The sequence below is a fragment of the Cucumis sativus genome, chromosome 3, assembly GCF_000004075.3.
Source record: "Cucumis sativus cultivar 9930 chromosome 3, Cucumber_9930_V3, whole genome shotgun sequence".
In the NCBI taxonomy this organism is placed as follows: domain Eukaryota; kingdom Viridiplantae; phylum Streptophyta; class Magnoliopsida; order Cucurbitales; family Cucurbitaceae; genus Cucumis; species Cucumis sativus.
In genome coordinates this window covers 36,216,914-36,238,712 of record NC_026657.2, presented here as the reverse complement: position 1 = coordinate 36,238,712, position 21,799 = coordinate 36,216,914, and the positions used below count along the sequence as shown (strand labels likewise).

The following is a 21,799-nucleotide window of genomic DNA, read 5'->3' as shown; positions in this document are numbered from 1 at the left end:
GTGAAGGTACATCGTTCAATGCACTGAAGGTTGATTCTTACCATTTGCAGACGATCGACACATAGTTTTTGGTCTATTCACCAAGAAGTTACAAGTCAACGTCGATGAATCACATGTGAAGAAAAACTTCACAATGGCTAATCGTACCATCGTGGTAAGTTTAAACAAATTTTGATTGAATATTAGCGTTGTGTGTTTTGGTTAACCCTACAGTGCAAAATTTCATAAGGTGTAGCCCATGTTTGTACGAGGAGATTAAAAGGAACACTTGTCTGGTTGACGTTGAATACATTTGAGTTAAGGATGCTACCGTCTTGAAATATGTGATGGGCGAGTTACCAAACTATGACAAGGCATAAATGGACATCAACTACATCTACATGTCCTACAACATTGGGGGGATGCCATTGGATTTTGATTGTGCTTGACATGGTCGAGAGACGAACCAATGTATGGGATTCGTTTATTGATTAGATGTCAAATTTGAAACTAGCTAAAGAACTTGACAACATGAGGTGCGTAGTCTTAGCTCAGTTGCATTGTAGTGGAGTTTCCACGTTAAAGTCCAATCTGCCTGGGACAATGTGGTCACTATATCAAGTACGGGATGCACCATAATAAATGGACTAGTGTGATTGTGGGATTTATTGTCGTAAATTTTTTGAGTATGATGTTACCCGCTCCTCCTTCTGAACCCTAACCCCAGATAACATTTCCTTATTTTGTCAACAATTAACAATACAATTATGGGCTAATAGAGCCTTCTTGTAATGTTTTTATTCCTAATCTTGAGTTAACAATCCAATTAATGAAGTGTTTGTTACGTGTGTTTATCAATTTTTTGGGGCTTAAGAAATTGTAATGAGATTGACAAACTCTTATTTGTTAAATGGTGTTTAGAAAGAGATTGAACATATGTAATTAATGAGGAGCTTAGTCATATACAAATTCAACTTAAAAAATTTACTTATTACTATAGGTTGGAAAATTCTTTGTTCTATTAGTTCTCGATCCAATGTTGTCCTTAGATGTCTCAAGATAAAAAAAATAGAAGCATTTAGGTTATTAAATGGATTTAACAATACTCTTATGGCAGTCATATATGAACACCCGACAATTGTTCGTAAACTTGTCATGAACCATGTCCGTGATTCGTCGTTTTTCTTATCACCCAACCCAAATGCGATCGGGTACACTTGCTGATTAGCGTCAATTGACACCACTACTAGCATAATACCCTTGTACTTCCCCTTGAAATGAGCAACATCAATCACCAAAATCGGCCTTATACAATTCAACCGGACTACGATCCATGGACACTATTATAAATATTTAGAATAGATAGATTCTAAAATTTTACTATTTTTTGTAAATATTTTTAAAAGTTTTGTTATTTACAACACATTTTCAAACAAATAATAAATAGTAAAAGTTTGTGTTAGTTAAGCTATGCTCGAAACAAATTAAATGTAATTCAATCTTTTAGTTTACATCGAAAGAATATTGAAATGAGTAATTTGAAATTTTTGTTTAATAGTAAAATAGATTGTTTAGAATAGACAAAGATAGATAAATATCTATCCTAGATAGAAAAATGATAGATCTAAACAATCGTGTATCATCTAAATGACAAGATCGTGTACAAAGATAATTTAGATTTGGTACAAGATCGTGTACCGATATCTAAACGATCACGTATTAAACTTTTCATGTAGATATAGTTGATTAATTGTGAGGTATTTTGTTATTGAAGGTTGTGAGGTTTGAATTTTTTTCATTTTTAAAATTGTTTGCTTAAATATTGGTGTATTTTGTTCCATTTTTGAAAAAAACTTGTTTGAAATTCCAAAAAAACAATAAGAAGAAAGAAAGAGGAAAAAGAAATAGAAATAGAAAGGGAAGAAGAAGCGGTTTGGGTGGTGTCCTCTTGTTTTCCCTTCTTCCTCTTTCTTTTCGGTCTCAAAAATAATCAAAACGGAGGGTTAGAGAGAGAAAAGGAAACCAGAAGGAAAAAAAGGGAAGAAAAAGGGAGTGTAGAGAGAGAAAGAAACCCCAAGAGAAGAGAAGAGAAGAGAAGGGAAGCGAAGAGAAGAGAGAGGAGAGAGAACAAGTCTGTTGAAAGACCAATCTGACCTCCGTGTCCGGCTGCTTCTTCTTCCTCCTCCTCTTCCTCCTCTCTCTCTTCCGCCTCTCCCTGTTTTCACCATGAATGAAAAGGCCAACGTTACCAAAGAGCTCAACGCCCGCCACAGAAAGGTACCCTCTTCCCCCGTTCCGATCATTCATTTTTCTTTCGCGATTCAATTTCTTTCCTTTCCTTCTTTCTTAATCGCTTTACCCCAAATTATTTCTCTTGTTTCCTTTTCTTTTTCAATTAATTCCCTGTTTAGATTTAGATCTTTTCCCCCCCCTCTTTTTATACCAAATGGTTATGGATTTGGTCTACGCTTCGTTTGATCTCCGTGTTTCGATCAATTGCAGTTCATTCGACGTTTAGATTATCAATTTGTTGTTTTATTTTTTGCCTTTTCAGGATTTGATTGAATATTGGCTTGCGGGGTTCGTTTTTCCTTTTTCTTTTTTGTTTCGCGATTGCTCCTGATTCAGATTACAACGATGATTACGTATTAGTTTGAGTGTTCTAATTTTTCAATTTTTATTAATCTTGTCTATATCAATTTCTTAATCGCAATTGTCTCACTTATAATTCGAGAGTTGTTACAAACAATAAACTTCTTTTTTTAAATCGACATATTATTTCTTTTGTACTAGGGGCGGGTAGGGGGACGGAAATGAACTTGTTATTTAAATATACCTGAGAAATGACAAAATCTTCTAACTAAATTAGTGTTCTTGGAACGAAGTCTCAGTTGCTTGGTTCTTTTCTGGTACATGATAACACATATTTTTCATTCACAAACATTTTCTTAAAACTCACTCCCCATTGCATCGTAGGTTACTTCATAGTCATGGCATGGAAGAACAAAATATGGAAAGTTATAATGTCATAAGTTCTTTGTCCTCTCTGATAATTTTCATGACAGTGCGTCTCAAGAAAGAATTTTCTTTCCAAACCTGTTTTAGTGTTTTATCAAATCCAAGTACTCCCCACCCTACACTGCCTCCCCTTAACTATGATATGCAATATGTAAAAAGCTGAAAAGTACAAATCCCTTCTATCTTTAGCCTGTAAATACAAGTCAATTTTCTATATACGTGAGTGGCTGAGTTAGAGCACATGGGCATCCTTTTACCTCCAACCTTAAAAAGAGAGTTATTCTAACTTGAGTTGCTTGAATGTCTATCTTCGTACTTCTTAGTTCTTATCATTCCTCATATGTCTACAGTCTACCCTTTTTTAAATTTTGGATGATGATTTGATTTCTCTTCCCATTGTGGTTTCTCAACTGCTAACGTTCTCTGTTTCATAATTGCTAATCTGACACATACATCTTTTTTAGAAAAAAATAATAATTGAACATATCAAATGGGGTGGGGGATTTGGACCCCAAACCTTAAGCGAGGTAGTATATGGATTGAGCTATACTCACTTTGGTAACACAAACATTTTAACATCACTATTTTTATGTGTACTTGTGTTCGTAATGATGTAGTTGAGTAACATACAGGAAAAAAAGAGGTTTGTTGAGTGAGACTCTAAATTTTTCTATTCAACACACCCTTTTCCTGGTTATTGTTGCTCCTTACATTGATTCAACAACCTGGTTCTTCGATTAAAATCTTACCTTTTGTGCAGATATTAGAAGGGCTTCTTAAGCTGCCAGAAAACAGGGAGTGTGCTGATTGCAAAGCTAAGTATGTTTTCTCAATTCTTTATCATTCTAACCGTTGTACTACTGAAGCAAGCCTTATGTTACATCATAAATAGCCCAATGCTATTTCAAATAAATGCATGACAATTGATTTCTGTTTTGCAGGGGACCACGATGGGCTAGTGTTAATTTAGGAATTTTTATATGTATGCAATGTTCTGGGATCCACAGAAGTCTTGGTGTTCACATTTCAAAGGTAGTGTTTTGATTTATATGTACCTGAGGAAAAAGAATTCTTGGCTCCCTTAGAATTACTGACGACATTTGATTTATGCATGGGATGTATTAGTTAGTATATCAAAGATTTTCCTGCTATAATAATCTCTTCTTCTTGACCATAAGTGCTTCCCTTTTGGGACTAGTTTTTCATTGATTATATTTCAAAAAAAATTCTTGGCTTTTCATTTTTTATCTCGACTGGCACTTATTCCTTGTTTGTCTCTACTCTAGGAGGGGCAATTGGCTCAATTGTTGCTTCTATCATTTGAGCAACTGCACCTAAGTGATTCTATTTGGCTTAATATCGTAGTCATCAATTCATTTTTTTTAATTACAGCTTCTGCCTATCTTTCAACTTCTGGTCATTATTCCTTTAAATCTAGCATGTTGGCAATTAGTCTGACTAGGGGTTTGATGGCTCTTTATTGCAGGTACGGTCTGCTACGTTGGATACTTGGCTTCCAGAGCAGGTTACTTTTATACAGTGTATGCTTTCCAACCCATAGTTTATCATTTTTAGTAATATTGATTTCTTTTCTTACCAAGGTTGTGTTTATGTAGCAATGGGGAACGAGAAGGCAAACAGTTATTGGGAGGCAGAGCTGCCACCAAATTATGACAGAGTTGGGATTGAGAATTTTATTCGTGCAAAGTATGTTTGAAGTTTAAAGTTAGATTTATCAAATAAAATTCTCTTACAATACAACTATGCTTCATTATTAATGTTTATCAGTATAATTGGGGTTTAAGAGTTCTCTGCTTTATGCAAATTTTATAGATATGAAGACAAAAGATGGGTTTCTAAGGATGGCAAACCAAGATCACCAGCTCGAGTACAGGAGGAAAAACCTGCTTTTCATGGGCAGAGGCCGGCGGAAAGAAGTGTGTCAGGGTATTCAGGCCATTCTGAAAATTTGTTCGAGGAAAGGAAGAGAGTTCAAACTCATTCCGTGAGGGAGAGTGTACCTGCCTCGAGAGTTAGTCTTCCTGTTCCACCCAGAGGACCTGAACAAGTATGTTGGCTTTACTTCCCTACTTAATAATTGGATGTTTCTATTAAGAACTTTGAAACTAATTTCATTATGCAAAAATTACTTTTGATTTTGGACATTTTGTGGAAGAGAAAACAAAGGAAACTGTGAATGATAAATTAGTTGTGTAGCTAGAAATTCATTCCATAATGTTGCTTCTTTACTGCTAAATGAACTTCTAAATGTCCAAAGGTTATGCAATCAAAATCAAGAGAATATGTATGCGTATTATTCTATAGTTCATCAATAACGCATTTTGTAACGACTAATGTTGGTTTGTTTGGACTGAGGACTAAATGTGTGTAAGTTATTGTATTGCCTCAGTTCAATTCAGGGTTAAGTGAACTATTGTTTAAAATTTAAACCTTGCTACTCAATGTGGTAAGATAGTTATGATGCATTTAAGTTATATTTGTATTTGTATAGATTACTTCAGCCCCCAAACCAAGACAGGAGCAAAAACCTGAACCAGTTGTACAGCAAGCTGAAGCAACAAAACAGACTACAAACGATGCACCAACTGTCTCTCCTCCAAAAGTTGATTATGCTACTGATCTTTTTAACATGCTATCCTTTGATGGCCCCTCTGATAATGGTTCAGCAGCAGGTTCCACAGATGATAGCACATGGGCTGGCTTCCAGTGTATGATTTTAATTTTTCCTTGCGTGAACATTTTTAAATATTTCATAAATTTTTAGATTTATATTCAATGTTACAGCGGCTGAAGAAGCATCGTCAGCAGAGAAATCTGGACCAGCAAAACCAGCTGAAGCCACTGCCCAATCCACTTCTGCAATTGAGGATCTTTTCAAAGATACAACTTCAGTTTCATCTTTAGTTCCTGAAAAACCTGCGAAAGATGTTAAAACTGATATAATGAGTCTTTTTGAAAAGGTAAATTGTAAATATCATTATCACTCTTATGACTTGCTATTTGCTATTGTACTTTTCAGTAAAGTTTTCTGCTTTTCTACTTTAACCTTTGAGGTGGAAATATTTTTTTATGTATTTTCTGCTGAAAGAGCTTTTTTATTCTTTTATTTTAGTTTCAACCGAATCAAGCTGTTTAGTTTTACAGAATTCATTTATTTATTGTGATAGGAACAATAAAATTTATTTATGTTAAACAGCTACTTGATTAAAAACGAGTCGTTTGGCTTTCTATTGACAGTTGTGTTTGATATTTTCATTTGAATACCTGTAGTCCAGTATGGTCTCTCCATTTGCTATGCATCAACAACAACTTGCCATGCTAGCTCAGCAACAATCACTTCTCATGGCTGCAGCTAAATCTGGGGATGCAAAATTTAGCAATCCTTCTCATCAACAGCAACTTGCCATGCTAGCTCAGCAACAATCACTCCTCATGGCTGCCGCAGCCAAGTCAGCTGCTGGGGATGCAAAATTTTGCAATACTCAAACCTCTGTCCCCAATGGTACCAATGTTCCTCCTCAAAGTTGGCCAAATGTTGCCTACCCGATTCCTGGATTGATGATGCAAATAGGTGCCCAGGCTGGGCCGCAAACTACAGTGCAGGTAGTTGGAAGTGTTCCTATAATGTTTATTAGACGCCAAGTTAATTGATACTCATCCACATAGTTTCTAATTGTTTTATATTTTGTGAGTTAGGCAATGAACAGGGGGCTGGCAAATCCAGTTGGGAGTTCTGTTCCATATCCAACATCTAGGTAGGCAAATATGTATCTTTTTATGAAACCAATGGATTTTCCAGTTTTGAAAAAATTCAAACTTCGAGATATAAAAACATCTTCAACCCAAGAATTGAAAGATGTATATGAAAAATGCTGTCATATAAGTGCAGTTTTTGCTTGTTCCACTTCACATGATGATTCTGGAAACAACCAAAATTCAAAACTCATCCAACACTTTGTTAGAGTGTATGCATCTATTTGTTTTTTCTGTAGCGCTAAGTGCTGACATCTGATCTACTAGAAAACGTTGAGTCCTCTCTGTGGTTTCTATCTTCCTAGACAATTGTGTTGATTCTTCTTATTTGAGATTAAAAGATGGAAAAAGTAAAAGAAAGTGGACCTCTCAAATTCTCTAGCAACTATTAGTTGCATAAAACATGTCACGAGGAACCGTAAAGAACATAAGTTTTCAACATTTTTCTGGTGATTCAGATTCATCAATCAGATAAATTTGTTATATTTTTCTTGCAGCCTTTATAACCTCGGGCAAGTTTCTTCAGTGCCGGTAAATGGTGTGACGCCCACAGCAAAAAATAAATCTCAATCAACAGCGTCAGTATCATCAGCTACTCCTTCGCAATCGGGAAAAGAGTACGATTTCTCCTCTTTAACACAAGGTATGTTTTCAAAACATTGAACTGATGTTGGAATGAGGATGATGCTGGGTTTATTTTGGTGGTACACCAAAGAAAGTTAAGTCGCAGAAAGATAGCAATATCCAATTTTTCCACCTGTACTGGGGATTGTAAACTATTACTTGTAGAGGCAGTCTCAGTTTTCATAATTTTATATCGTTCCTTTTTCGAGTGATTTCTTTATTTGTATGATGAGTAGCTATGCCTTGACCAATAAAAAAGGGGATTAGATTAAATATGATTTATCATCTATAATACCATTTTTTAGTTGCTTCTTTATGTCTGATTTTATAATTCTCAATTTGTGTATGATGCAAGGTTGGTTTTGTTGGATATCAGTAACTGCATTTGATTGATTAGACATGAATATACTTGGTTATAAATACTTGTATTGGGTTCAAAAGGGTGGTTCTTGATTTCTTGATGCTTTATTTATATATTTTAGTTCAATCTATTTGCCAGTTTCAGTTTCAAATTCAATTATTACTTTCTATTTGTTTGCCATATGTTTGGAATCAGGTAGTGTACTTTTGGTATCTTTATTTTGGGTTTTGGGTTTATTTCCACTGAGTCTTGTACTCTAATTCTAATCCGATACTTTGAATAAAGCTTGAATTTTGGGTTATCAATGTTTCATAGATGTTAAATTTAGTCATGTAATGTTAAGTTGTTAACCTTTTTTTTTTTTAGGAATTACTAATAGTGACTGAATTCAATCTTAAAAAGCTTGCAAACTAAAGTAGAGACTACTTGGAATTTCATGCGTTAAATTTGGGCTTTATGGAGACAAAAATGTAATGAAATTCTTTATTTTAAAACTTTTTCATAATTCATGACTTGATGTTTATACAAAAGAAAAGAAATAAAAAACAAATGTTGGAAATGTAATTAGATTTCTTTTAAATTGATGGTATGTGCATTTTATTTTGGATTTTTTTTAATATAAGAGTACGGATAGGATTTAAAATAGTCAGCACAAAGGAGTTCATTTCAATTCTTCTTTTCGCATTAAAAAAATTGGGTTAAAATACCATTTTTGTTCCTATATGTTCAATTTGAATTTACTTTATTTTAGTAACAATATTAAAATAATTAATATCCTTATTTTTTAAAATTAAACAAGAAATTAAAATACAATATTGAAATAAGTGAGAATTGTTTTATCTAATTTCAAGAACTATTAATAGTTACAATATAATTTTTAAATTCATTAAATTAACAACCTAATAATTATGGATATTTAATAAAATCACAAATCAAACTTCAATAAAATAAAATATAAAAGAGATTATATTTTTAAAATATTATAGGATGAACGTGTAAAGTAATAAGAGATAATAAGGGATTTAGCAATGTATTTGTTTTTTTTTTTTTCCTATTTTTAGCAAATGGCACTTATGGCATGTGCATGGTATTTAGACCAAATTATTCACGTTCGTGGACTGCAATTTGTAATTAATTTGTGTTATGCATTTATGAGTCTGTAATTATTTTCAACGTATCAAAGATATAACAACTTCTATCATCGTTACACTCCTTCTCGAGCCACCTACTCTCAGTCTAAGAGATGACGTGAAGCCAACAAATGTTGTTCTCTTCTCCTTAACACCTATTGCCCTTTCTAAACTTAACTGAACCACACAAATGACTCAACAACAATATGCTAATAATCAAATTAAAATAACCTTATCAAGAGATGCTAGGAGATGTAGAGCAGGTTTGACACGATGATCACTACCTATAAAGTGAGAACCATTTGAAAGGGTTAAGTCGAAAGACTTAGTAAGTAACAGTTTATAAAACATGCTTTGATCATTAAATATTTATGCATAAACCTTAACTTTAATCTTGGAAAACATTCAATCATTTCTTAAACATGAAACTTGTTACTTTCAACATAAGAAACCCATAGCATAAACTTAATTTTAAGATTCATCCAAAACCCATCTTTATCATGAAACATAGGTGTAGATACACCACACGTCAAAAGATGTCCTCTTAACATCGGTACAGTTCAAACTGTATCCTTCTCCTCATAGACACAAAAAATTGCACATTCCCTAATGTACAAAGAACATATACTCGTCAGATACTATGTCAGTAACGGAGTACCACTATGTGCACAAAACTAACTATAGAGGGTAGCATGAAACATACGGACATAGACTCGTGCAAAATGTATTTGAAAACTTAAACTTAAACATACCCTAGCTTTCAAATCACATAATCATAAATATGCTTTTACATAACATACATTTTGGAAAACCAGCTTAAATCCATGCTTGGTTTAAAACAAGAGTCCAACTTGCATATCATAACAGTAAGAACTTCATTCAGAATTCTCAAAACATATTAAAATCATTTTACTTCTAAACATATGCTTAAATAACTCAAACGTGCTCAAAGTAAACTTAATTTGAAAACATGCTTGGAAATTACTTTAAAAACATTTTTGTCACTCAAGGACTTATTTCCTTTTTGCTCAGAACTTTTAGCTTCAAGATCCCTTCTTCTTGCCAAACACTTCACCGAACACAGCACTTAACCTTTTCTCTCCATAAAATCTCATAATAACACTTTTCTCCTACCCTAAACCCTATTAATTAATATTAATTCTAAGTTGAATTACTCATTTCATAAGTTCCTCCTAAGTTGTCCGCTCCTTGTCAAAAATCCAAGTCTTTGCATATCTAAACACATGGATTCCAACTCCATCAAACACTTAACTTTTAATGATCTCGATCGAAATGGGCCTGAGATCCTCTCAAAATCACCCAATAAACCCTTTCCCAACTCTAGTCTTGGCCAAACATAGTCCGAGATAATCTTGAGATCCTTCAAATTTCCTCTTTTACCTTCAATCTCAGTCAAATTTGTGCTCGAGATAATTTTCTCTCTTCTTCTAATCTCGGTCAAACCAGAACCAAGATTTGTCTCGAGAACTCTCTATAATTCTTTCTTTCCTTCAAATCTCGGGCAAACAAGCATCCAGTTTGTCTCGAAACTTACACTTATGTCTTCAATCTTGCCCAAGATCTCACACGTTTGCCTGAGATCCTTGCATCAAAAGCATTCTTGTAAGACTCGCACTTAAGTTGGAGGTCAGTGTTGGTAAGCAAGGGTTTTGGAGAAGGTTTTCTAAGGAGTATTTTTGTTAAATGATTGTATAATAAAGTAAATGATTGTGTAGGAAGTTAACAATCATGTAAGAAAGTTAGACGACTGTATAAGAAGAAAACGATCATTTAAGAGGATAAACAGTCGTGTAAGAGGATTGAACGATCGTATAAGAGACTGAACAATCGTGTAAGAGGTTGTAGCCAGAAAAGAAAATTTTAAAAAGTCCTCAGAGTTATGTTGGCCAAAAGCTTTATAATTATTAGATGAGTGGAGTTAGATTCCAAGTGTCCTGACATAAAAATATTTAAAATTTTGGGAAGCAGGAACTAGTGAGTTACTAAGAGTTCAAGGAATTACTAATCTATTTTGAGATTAGTATTATTAAGAGGTAAAGATAAAAGGAAGGATGAGGAGTTGTGCTACAAAGAAGCTTTTCGATGAAGAAGAGGGTTTGGGAAAAAGTTTTCTGAGCAAAGTTTGTGAGTGATTTTTCTAAAGAGTTTCAAATTTCTAAAGCTTTCCTTCCTTAATCTCGTGTCTCCATGTCTCATGTTATGTTTTAAAGTTCAAGATGGAATTGAAACATAACATACATATAGGTTCACTGATGATACTGTCAATAATAATATATGATAATTACTTGAAGGTTGAAATTAAAAATAATAATAAATAAAAAAATAACCTATTATCATTAAAAGAATATTTAGGGTTGAAATTAAGTGATAAGCGATGGACATATTTTATTATTTGACCATATCAATATATAAACAATGTGTCTACAAATTTATTTATTGCCATGGGAATATCCGTAGGCCAGGAGACAGGTTATAAAGAAATATTTGGAAAGCATAGTTTGACAGAGAATGTATGAAACCCAATGAACAAAAACTTTTTTATTCTTCTTTTAGAGAGAAATAAAATTGAGAACAGAGATATATGGCAGAGGTTCAGTGAGAATGTGTCTGGGAAAAGCCAAACCCTTTGGATTACAATACAATGAAGATAAATATCTGTGTGGAAATCGAGATGTCTATCACTCCTTAGTTAGTCATAGTGAGGCAGACCTAGAAGTAGAGTTTCAAATTAATATATCATATTAAGAAATGCAAATTCGAGACTACCAAAAGGGCTTATATCATGGCCAATGGAGGGCCAGGTTTTAGGGATGGAAAGTGGTTCATCTCGGCTTCGGTCTCCAAAGGCAAGATGGACCATTTAGCCGAACTCCTCCAGTTAGGCCAAAAGGCCCAATGTCTCCCTTTTGTTTCTTTCTCACTAACACATTCGCTCGTTTGTTATTCTCTTCATTTTGCCCTCACATGTCCTTCCAAGCTCATGATTCTTATTTCTTACTGAAATAACCTGAGTTGAAGTCTATGTTAACAATATTGTATGGTTGTGAAAATTAATTTGATGAGATGTTAAAATTTTATATTAGTTTGAATTCCAAAATGTTGGTTTTAATTAGCAAAATAATTATTAGAATAGTTAATTATGGTGTCTTACATTAGAAAAATAATTATTAGAGAAAGTTATAGGTGCTCTATAAACACTCCATATGACATTATTTTCAAATTTTTAGTTAAACTCCTTTCTTGTACTTCCATTTTTGAGAGTGGGATAATGATGAGAGTTCTGTAAAATTTTGGAAGAGTATTCATATAATAATTGAAATTAGTGAGAGAATGCAGTATCATTCAAATGGTTTTTCATGTAAATCTTCTTAGTTACGTTGTTTTATTTTAATTTCTCAATTGTTATTATCTTTGTTTATTTTTGCGGTTGTAGTGTAAGATTTTTTCAACGAAAAAACTGTTCTTTTTATTGAATTTGTAGAGCCAAATAAGTCCAGAGCACAACATTGTGACGTTGTTGCAAATGAGACAAAAATTGCAAACTACATAGTTCATAACATGAAAATGAAATTCGCAATCTGCAACATCGTCTCAACGTTGTCATACTACTAGTTCAACAATGCAACACATTGCTCAAACGTTGGAGATGCTAAAGTTAAGAATGTCATAATTTCTAAATAGATTGCTTCATTTCAAGATTATGTTGTCACATTTTCTTAAAAACAGTGTGTACACAGTAGAATACAAACTTGTGAAATGAGTAAAGTTTTCATCAACTAATCCATATTTGGTTTGGAGGGTTTTCTTGTTGTATTCTTAAGTAACTATTGTTATGGTGCTTAGAAAGGAAGGTAGGTTTTGATAAAAAAAAAGCGCTTATTGTAGTATAGTTTTTTTTTTTTCATACCATGAGGTGAATATCATGATAATCTTCACATCTAGTAGAACATGCGTCTAATAATGTATAGTATTGAGTTGAGACAAACAAGTACATTTCTTGCATGTTCTCTTTTCCAACTCTATTTACTTTGTATTGCTATTATCGACTTGATTCGATCCACTTGTAAAAAGGGAAAATTATTTATACTGTTCATGTCCTATTAGATTGATCTTTATGATAGAAACATATATAAAGCCGTCCCACCCATATCTTCTCCAACCACTTTTTCAATAGAAATCCCTCTAGCTAGGAGGAAACTCAATTAATTTGTCCTCATGACATTTGTATATGATCAACAAACACAGTCCCAACAATAGAATTGGATGCATGTTTTGAGAACAATGGCAATGAATAAGTAAGAAACAAACCAACAAAAATGACTGACAAAATAATCAAACATGAGATTCTCCAAACTTAAAGAAGAGAGAAAAAAGAAAAGTGAAGATGAGGTTTGAGGTTGAGGTTGAGGTTGAGGTTGAGGGTGTTGGAAGCTACTTTTATTTGTTTTGAGGCTTTTAAAGTTTTATAAAAGCACAAAAGAATTGACATTATTATTCCATTTTATTGAGATGGGTAATATAAGAGTAAGTTTTGTCAGAGTTTCATTTGGTTCCCCCACCATTATACTGCATCATTAAAAGGTGCCCTAAACCCACATGACTTCTGACCCACACACCAAAATTATGAAATCACTTCTCATAAATGCCACACCTATGTTTCAGTTAATTTACTTCATTTTCTACATTTCATCCTCACTCGGCTTTAAACTTTTGTATTGGTTCATAATTTAAAATTAGTACTTTTGAGTCTTTTAAGGGGGAGTGTTTTGAGCTTTGAACCTTTTAATCCATAGCATACCTATGAATAATTTGAACTCTACATGTTTGTTTTGATACGAAATGACATTGTAGTTCTTTCTTTTTTAACATTGTAGTTCTTTCTTTTTTATTTCAAAGGACATTCAAAGTAAGTGAATGGATCCTATTAACATTTGAAGAAAAATAATGTGGGCTAAATGTTGTTGAATTGTGGTGTTTATTGATCTAGTAAGTATGCTAAATTAATAGCTTTCTTTTTCTTTAGAAAACCAGTTATGGAAGTGGATATCTAAAATTAATATAGAGTAGTATCTTCTTTACTAAGATTGATATGTATTATTAACCGTCTGAGTGTTAATATGACAAATACTAAAGAAGAAAAAAAGAATAATGTCACTTGAAAATTAAAGTTAGTTTAGTTTGGAAACTGAAAAAGTCATAGTAATCAATGACTTTTATAATATTCTTAATAATAGGTAGAATGGTGGATTATGGATTCTTTCAATTTTAAAATTTAATACAAACTTTTCATTCCTGGTATAAATTAATTACATGAATTTTAGATTTAAAAAAAAAGAATTACCGTAAACGTTAAAATATAACAAAATTTCAAATTCTATACGCTATACAATTGGGTATATCTCAAACTTTGTTATACTTCTCAATTCTTTTTATTTGTTTTCATTTATTCTTACTCATCAATATGATCCTTAAACAAAAAAAACTTTTCAATACTTGGTATTGTCACATTTAATTTTTTTATCAATTTAAATTCACAATAATCCTTCTAGTATGAGTAATAATACATATATTATTATTAATATAAACGTTCATTCTTATACTTAGTGACCATTATGTATCACTCTTTCTCTCATATTCAACCTCTATGTCATGTGTCTTGAATATGTTAACCTTAGTAGTCACGTAATCCACTTAAACCAAATTGCCTATAAATAGTGTCATTTGATGGAATTTCGAAGAACACATATTGGTGAACTTTCCAAATAAATGGAAGAAATTGTGAAAACACAATTAACTTAGTGACTAAAGCCAAGAATTAGGTTAATAATAGAAAGCACGTTGGTAACACAGTTCAGTGTAATCACATCTATATCGGAAGGGTCTTTAGTCCAATTGAAAAGATAATTTGTTAAAATTCAAGATGATCACTAGTACATAACTTATCAAGAATCAATTATATCTTGAATTACACGACTTTTACAAGATAAATGTTTAGGTTTCCCCTAAACCACTTGATGTGTGAACAAGAGATTCAATCTAGGCTCTTCCTAGATCATATGCTTCACCCTTATGTCTCAATGTCCAAGCTACTTCCATAAGAGACTTCTCATAATAACCTTCAATGTTAGGCTCCCCTAACTTGCTCAAATTTTCTCAACCAAATGACTCACAATGCCAATAACAAGGTGTTCAACATTATTTTTTCTTAAAACTAAATTAAAAGAAAATGTCTCATGCAAACTTAGATAGGCTAAGTTAGCTTAATCTACCTGAGCTTATTGTCACGTGGTTATTTTGATTTTGGGGCGTGACATTATACTATCAACATTAAGATCATATAAGGTTCTATCACTTCACGCTTGATAAATCATTCTTTTTTTTTTTTTTTTTTGCTTCCTATTGATATAAAACTATCAAAATAATAAGCATATATCAACTAACATAGATATATAATGCACATCAGATAGAAGATATGTCGTTTGAATTTTCACCCATTATATCTAAAGAAGTAGATATACAACTTGTATTATTAAAAACATAAAAGTAAATAAAACTTTGCATTTAAACTCTTAAATTATTGAACAAATTAAAAAAATATGCAATGTTGTAGTTTTCAACTACACGAAAAAGAATAGTCGTAAAAAAGGATAAAAATGTCACGTGGCAACATTTTATTTTACTATATATCGAATGTATACGTCCAAACATTTTTTCTTAAAAAATTTGTATTTAAAAGCACTATCAAGATCATCGTCCATACTCATACAAATATGAAGCATCTTAATTTTAATTTGTTGTATAATACTATCCTCCTCGTATAGATAATTGCTCTTTAAAAAAAAGTTGCTCACTAAATTTGATAGTTTTGTTAGTACGGGATAAAAGATTAAATCTTTAACCTCTAAGAAACTTATAAGGAAGATCATATCAATTAGTATCGAACGAAAACTCACTTTCTTGTAAAATGAATAGTTAATAATAATTGAATTTATACTCCAAATAATTATTGAATATTATTTAGATAATTAATTGATCCTATTGAGTAAAATACAATGCTGAATTTAAGCACACAATACAATACCTTAATAATTTGATATGTACTATTATGAATACATTTATTATAATATATAGTAGTATAGATCAGCCATTATTTAAACTACTCTATAGTTTTTAATTTATACTCTACATTAAAGCTCCAACTGAATAATGTAAATTGGCCCAATCTTACCAAATTAATTTTCCAAAATACATTGGGTCATTTCTAAATATAACCAAAAAAAAAAAAAAATCAAACATTTTACGAATTTTCTGTCCATCATTGTTTTTATATTTTAGTAAATAGTTCTATTTTGTTTCTATCCCTAAGAGTTTACTTGTACTCATTACCTACAAAAAAAAAAATTTAAGCCCATTTTGTTAGAGAATCTAGATTCTATTTTATGTTTTCACGTTCACTGATATGGGTTTTTGTATGTTTTGATTGTTCGAACAATTTGAATTTTACATTTTATATATATAAAAACATTTAGAAATACAATATGTTACGTTATAAATTCGATTAATTTTTTTAATATAATATATATTATGTAATGTATTATAAATTTTATAATAATACAAAATAATAATTATATAATTTTTTAGGTTAAATTACAAATATGGTCTCTTTAATTTTAAAAAATAAAATTAGTCATTATAGTTTCTAACTATAATTTTAGTCCTTTTGGTTTGATAAAATCATAAAAAATAGTCTCGATGGCAATGACTATATTTATGAATATTGTCAAATCATAAGAACTATATATGAGATTTTATCAAACTATAAACTAAAACTCTAACTTTCTCCGAACAATAAGGATTCAAATTGTAATTTAACCAATTTTTTAAACACAAACTATATTCATAAATTAATTAATAATAAATTATTGTAAACTAATTTTTAGTGGATGAATAAGACTAGTTTTATAATTTGTAAGTGTGTATATATGTATAATATAGAGTATAAAATATATTTAAATAATTTTTTGAAAATTAAAATCTAAATTTGAATTTATCACCAAACATATATCTAAAAATATAAAATACAACTTTGTCTGTTTTAATTGAATCCATTCTCTATCAAACCTAAGTTTCTTTTAGCGGGTAATTATAATTGATGACCATTTTAGGGATAATAATTAAGGACATAGTAACATTTTAAGAATAATAATTAAGGATAGACTTGTATCGCTGATAGATTTGTATAATCTATTAATGATATATCAATATTTACAATATGATCTATCGGTGATAGATTTCTATCCTTGATAGAATTTAATAAATTTTGCTATATTTGTAATAAATTTTAAAAATATTGTTATATACATAATTATTTTGCATCTAAGGCTATATTTGGAACTGTTACTTCTTTTAGCACTACAAGTACATATAGGCACTGGCGGATTTAGTATAGGTCCAGGGAGGACGAGTCCCCTCAACTTTATTGTCTTTATATAATATGTGTAAACAAAACCAATTAATGCTTAATATTTGTAAACAATTTAGTGGTAATTATGCTTGTCAGCCTCATTCTAATCCGACGTCAATAAAAATTTTTTAGTTCATGTAGTCCCATTAATATAATATTTTATATTTCAATTTATGTGGAAATTTCATTTATTTCACGCATTATAAAATTATAAGAAAAAAATTACCTTTTACTTATGAGATTTCAAGAATAATTTTCATATTTGGTTTACAATTTTACTTATAAATTTTAAGTTCAATTTCCATTTATGATGTCTCTGTTTCGATATCTTTCACTTCTTCCAAGTTTTCAACAATGCTTAGCTTTAGTGGGTTTAACTTTTCATTAATTAATTTCAAATAATGGTGATTTTGATTTTTAATCGATTTTAATAATGTAGAAAATTTATTGAAAACTAATTTTAAAATAAAACTACTATTATTTATTTATATATTTCAAAATTTATTTAATTTCAGTCAATCTACATTTACTCGTCTAATTTTAGTTTTGTCTAATTTTAGTCCTTGTACTGTTAATAAATCTTAACTTCAGTCTCTCGAAATTAATTTTTAAATAATAACAATAAGAAAATTCTCATGTACATTGTTTTGAAAATTTACAGTAAAAATATTAATAGATAACAAAAATTAAACTAACAATAAAGTAGCATTTGAGTACTAAATTTAAGATTTATTAAAAATGGAGAAATTAAAATTAAACCAGTGAATTTATAAGAACAAATTTGAACAAACCGAAACTACCTAAAAACTTAGGACTAACCCTCTCTCCATATTAAACAAGTAGAAATGATTTTGAATTCAATAAATAATTTAAAATTAATTCTTTTGTTTATAGAACAAGAAAGATTTGAAATTAATGGTTAAAATTTTATGTTTCACATCATAATTGTAAAATAAAAAAAGTTAAGAATTTTATATATTCAAATATGAACGTGTTAATTGAAAATTAAAAAATGACAAGGCTAATTATTTAATTTATTATAAAATATTACAAAATTGGAGCATTTTGGTGAGAAAAGTTTTGAAGTAGAAAATCATAAAAATATGATTTTGAAAAATCCATTGTGAATTAAAATTATAAATACAACCAAAATAAAACTGGAAGTAGTAATTTAAGATAAATATGATGTAGGCTAATTTTAACCTAATTGATTTGAATATGTGGTAAATTATTGCCAAAATAGATGAAATGGGCATCCATAAGAGGGTGAAATTGGTTTCCAATGTTTGTTTTCAAGAAATCATATACATAGTTTCCAATTGTAAAGCAAGATGTGTAGGGGTGATGTTAACTTTTTGACTAAATTTTGAATATTATAACTAACACCAATTAATAATTTGGAAAAAAGAAAAGGTGAGATTGCCATTATTAGAAGACTTTTGAAGGATTATGGGCTACAAAGATAGCTACATTTCAATCAATTTTTCACTTTGGATATTTTTAAATATATATCTAAATCTAACATATATCCTCCCTTTTCCCTCTCCTTTTGATCCTACTTTTTCTAAAGACACACAACAATGTATCATACAGTAAGGACCAGCATCAATCATGCCATATTCTTCATTTTTAACCTACCTTTAAATCATCTTTTAGACCTCTCCCTTCAAAAAAGTTCATCAATTTTCGGATAATCTCCTTTTATTTTAATTTTCTATCCAATATTTCATTAACTCAACTAACAACAACATTCAATAAGTAGCTTTCACAAGGATAACTAAGTTGACACTCTCGAGTTGGCTACTAGCACAATTGGATTGATGCCATACCGCACCAACACTATGGGTTCACTTATGATGGTGCATGCTTTAGAATTCCAAATGTATTGCATTTAAGATCAAAACGAGTTTATCGACGAATTGTTGTCTAATGAAATAAACATGTACTAATCATATAATTTAATAAAATAAGTACCTAGAGTCTTATATTGTTTTCGTTAAAGAATATAAGTTTCATCAAACAAAATGATTAAAGCGGTTTGTGCAAAATTCAAAAAGAAAAAGGAAGTTAAAAACTTAATTTTAAAACTTCCCAATTCCCATTTATCCGTGTAAAAGTTGGGTGTAATAACTTTAGATAGCAAATAATGTATATCATCAAGAGATGGAATGCATAGTTGTAATGATTAGTAAAGGTGGTTTTATCAAAATTAATCTGACCATGCATATAATGGTAATTATTGGCAGACATATATATTTGATTATAGAATTGACTTCAAATATGAAAGTGATTAACTGTAATAAAACTAGCTTATAATTAAAGATATGATGAATGATATAGTAAAATTTATAAAAGATTCGGTAGAGATCGTGTAAAGTATACAATAATACATGTATACAATGTACTCATTTAAAATTGAAGACTTAAACTAATACAAATTTAAGCTAACTATTTCATAAAATTTTTAAAAATTTAGAAATAAATGAGGTAAAGAGTTATCAAAATTGTTGATGAACAAAAATGAAATAGTATAAACAGGTTGTGAGTATGGATTTTAGATTGTGATTCACTGTTTAAATTTGATTATCTAGATAATTTAACTTTAATTCCAAGCTAACTACAAACTCGTATTTACTCAGGACTATCCTTTAGATCTTTATAGGTAAAGATAGCCCAACAATGTTGATCCAACCCGGTGGATTGCTGGGGACATAAGATGCAAGAGGAAATCCACTCCTACTTGCTTCTAGGAATAATTGAGAGGTTGTTCCCTTAAACGCTAACTCTAGATTTTGAATAAGGGGTTCTGCTCTCTCATTGGCTCAAGGGAGATTCGATTTAATGTTTGAACCATAAACCAATTGTTTGCTAGAGAATTAACTAAGACTTAAAGAACAAGATGTAATTTTGGAGATAAAAATGAGTTAACCTAGCCGAAATTAAGAACAACCTGTGAAGAATTGACTTACTAATTATGGTTATATTAGATGAACACAAATCTATCTGTGGTGAGGAGAGTGCAGTTATGGCTATAGTAGACAACCATGTTAGCTAATGAATGTTGGTTAATTAGGTTAAAAGAGTTTAGTCTGTTAATCTTGGATCATTGAAGCTCGTGATCTGTAGGTTCGTTAGGTCCTTCTCCTAGCTCATTGCACAAATAAACTTAAAACAAAGTTGACAGAGAAACATAAATCGTTTGAATTTATTTAGAAAGTAAATTATTAATTGATATAAGTAAACAATTACAAATTTAGATAGAAATGATATTTAAATTATAGAGAATTTAAATATGGGTTGAAGTGATGAGATTAGTAATGAAAATGATAATAAAATATTAATAAATAAAATAGTTTAATTAATTATAATAATTTCAAATGATTTAATTAGATTAACTAAAGAAAATGTTTAATTAAATGTTTTTGGAATTTCAAAATTAAATTTTGAGAGTCAATTTGTTGAGTTTTGAAGATAGTGGGTTTCTCCCGTACATGTTATAGTTGAAGGGTGAACAAGCTAAGGTAATTGCCTCATGTGTTCTTCATCTCTTCTTCAACCACAAATCTCACTCACGTTTAGTCTCAACTTAAAATCCAAATCTGATTTGTATAGGATTTATCTATTTATACATGAGTTAATTTAATGTGATTAATATAGATGAATATTAAGTAATTTGCTGAGAAATTAATGTCTCCATACAAAATCTCTCAAAACTATGATCACCAATGTTGTTCACACAGTCAAGTTATAAGACAAGAGGATAGTAGTAGAAAAGATTTGGGTGTTAGTTCTAACTCGGAGAATCGGAGAATTTGAGCTGCTAAAGGTTAATTAGTATACTAATTAAACTCTACTTTTTGAGGTATGTTCTAGCATGTTTAATCATTTAATTACATGTCATTACGATGATATATTGATCCATATATTAAGGTTGAAATATTGATTTGTTCTGATACTTATACTTTTGGCTTTAGTTTATTTCACTTCATATACTTTTAAAAATGTTCACTTTGGTTCCTAGACTTTCAACTTGAGTTCATTTTGATCATCATACTTTTAAAATGTTCATTCTAATTTTTGTAATTTTAACTTTGGTTCGTTTTGATTGTCAACTTTCAAAAGGTGACAATTTTAATCCCTTAAAATGAAAAATGAAGAAATCAAATGATATAAAACCCTCGACATTGGATCTAAAGAACCGTGTCCCTTATCACCAAAGAAGTCACTCTTTGAGAGTAAAAAATCAAACCAAAATAAATCAAAATTCATGTAAATGTAAATACAAGAACGATTGGTGTTGTTAATTTGGTTATTGTGGTTAAAAAAAACCTAAAATGAACATTTAATTATAAATACAACCAAAATAAAACTAAAAGTATAACGCCTAAAATAATATATAAACAAACATACATATATAGTATTAATTAA

General features: G+C 30.5%; 1 protein-coding gene across 2 annotated transcripts; it reads left to right on the top strand.

The window, feature by feature from the left end:
• Positions 1 to 1,906: 1,906 nt before the first annotated feature.
• LOC101214277 (ADP-ribosylation factor GTPase-activating protein AGD5) lies at positions 1,907 to 7,711 on the top strand. 2 transcript variants are annotated; one of them, XM_031883082.1, is made up of 12 exons: positions 2,115 to 2,256; positions 2,534 to 2,559; positions 3,758 to 3,816; positions 3,939 to 4,029; positions 4,484 to 4,538; positions 4,614 to 4,704; positions 4,831 to 5,065; positions 5,510 to 5,726; positions 5,803 to 5,978; positions 6,289 to 6,621; positions 6,715 to 6,773; positions 7,269 to 7,673. In XM_031883082.1, exons 4-12 carry the CDS (start codon positions 3,982 to 3,984, stop codon positions 7,432 to 7,434), a joined length of 1,380 nt encoding a protein of 459 aa, XP_031738942.1. In that variant the 5' UTR covers positions 2,115 to 2,256; positions 2,534 to 2,559; positions 3,758 to 3,816; positions 3,939 to 3,981; the 3' UTR covers positions 7,435 to 7,673. The 2 variants fall into 2 exon arrangements, with proteins under 2 accessions (XP_004150098.1, XP_031738942.1); XM_004150050.3 differs by lacking the exon at positions 2,534 to 2,559 and having other exon boundaries at positions 1,907 to 2,256; positions 7,269 to 7,711.
• The last annotated feature ends 14,088 nt before the right edge of the window (positions 7,712 to 21,799 follow it).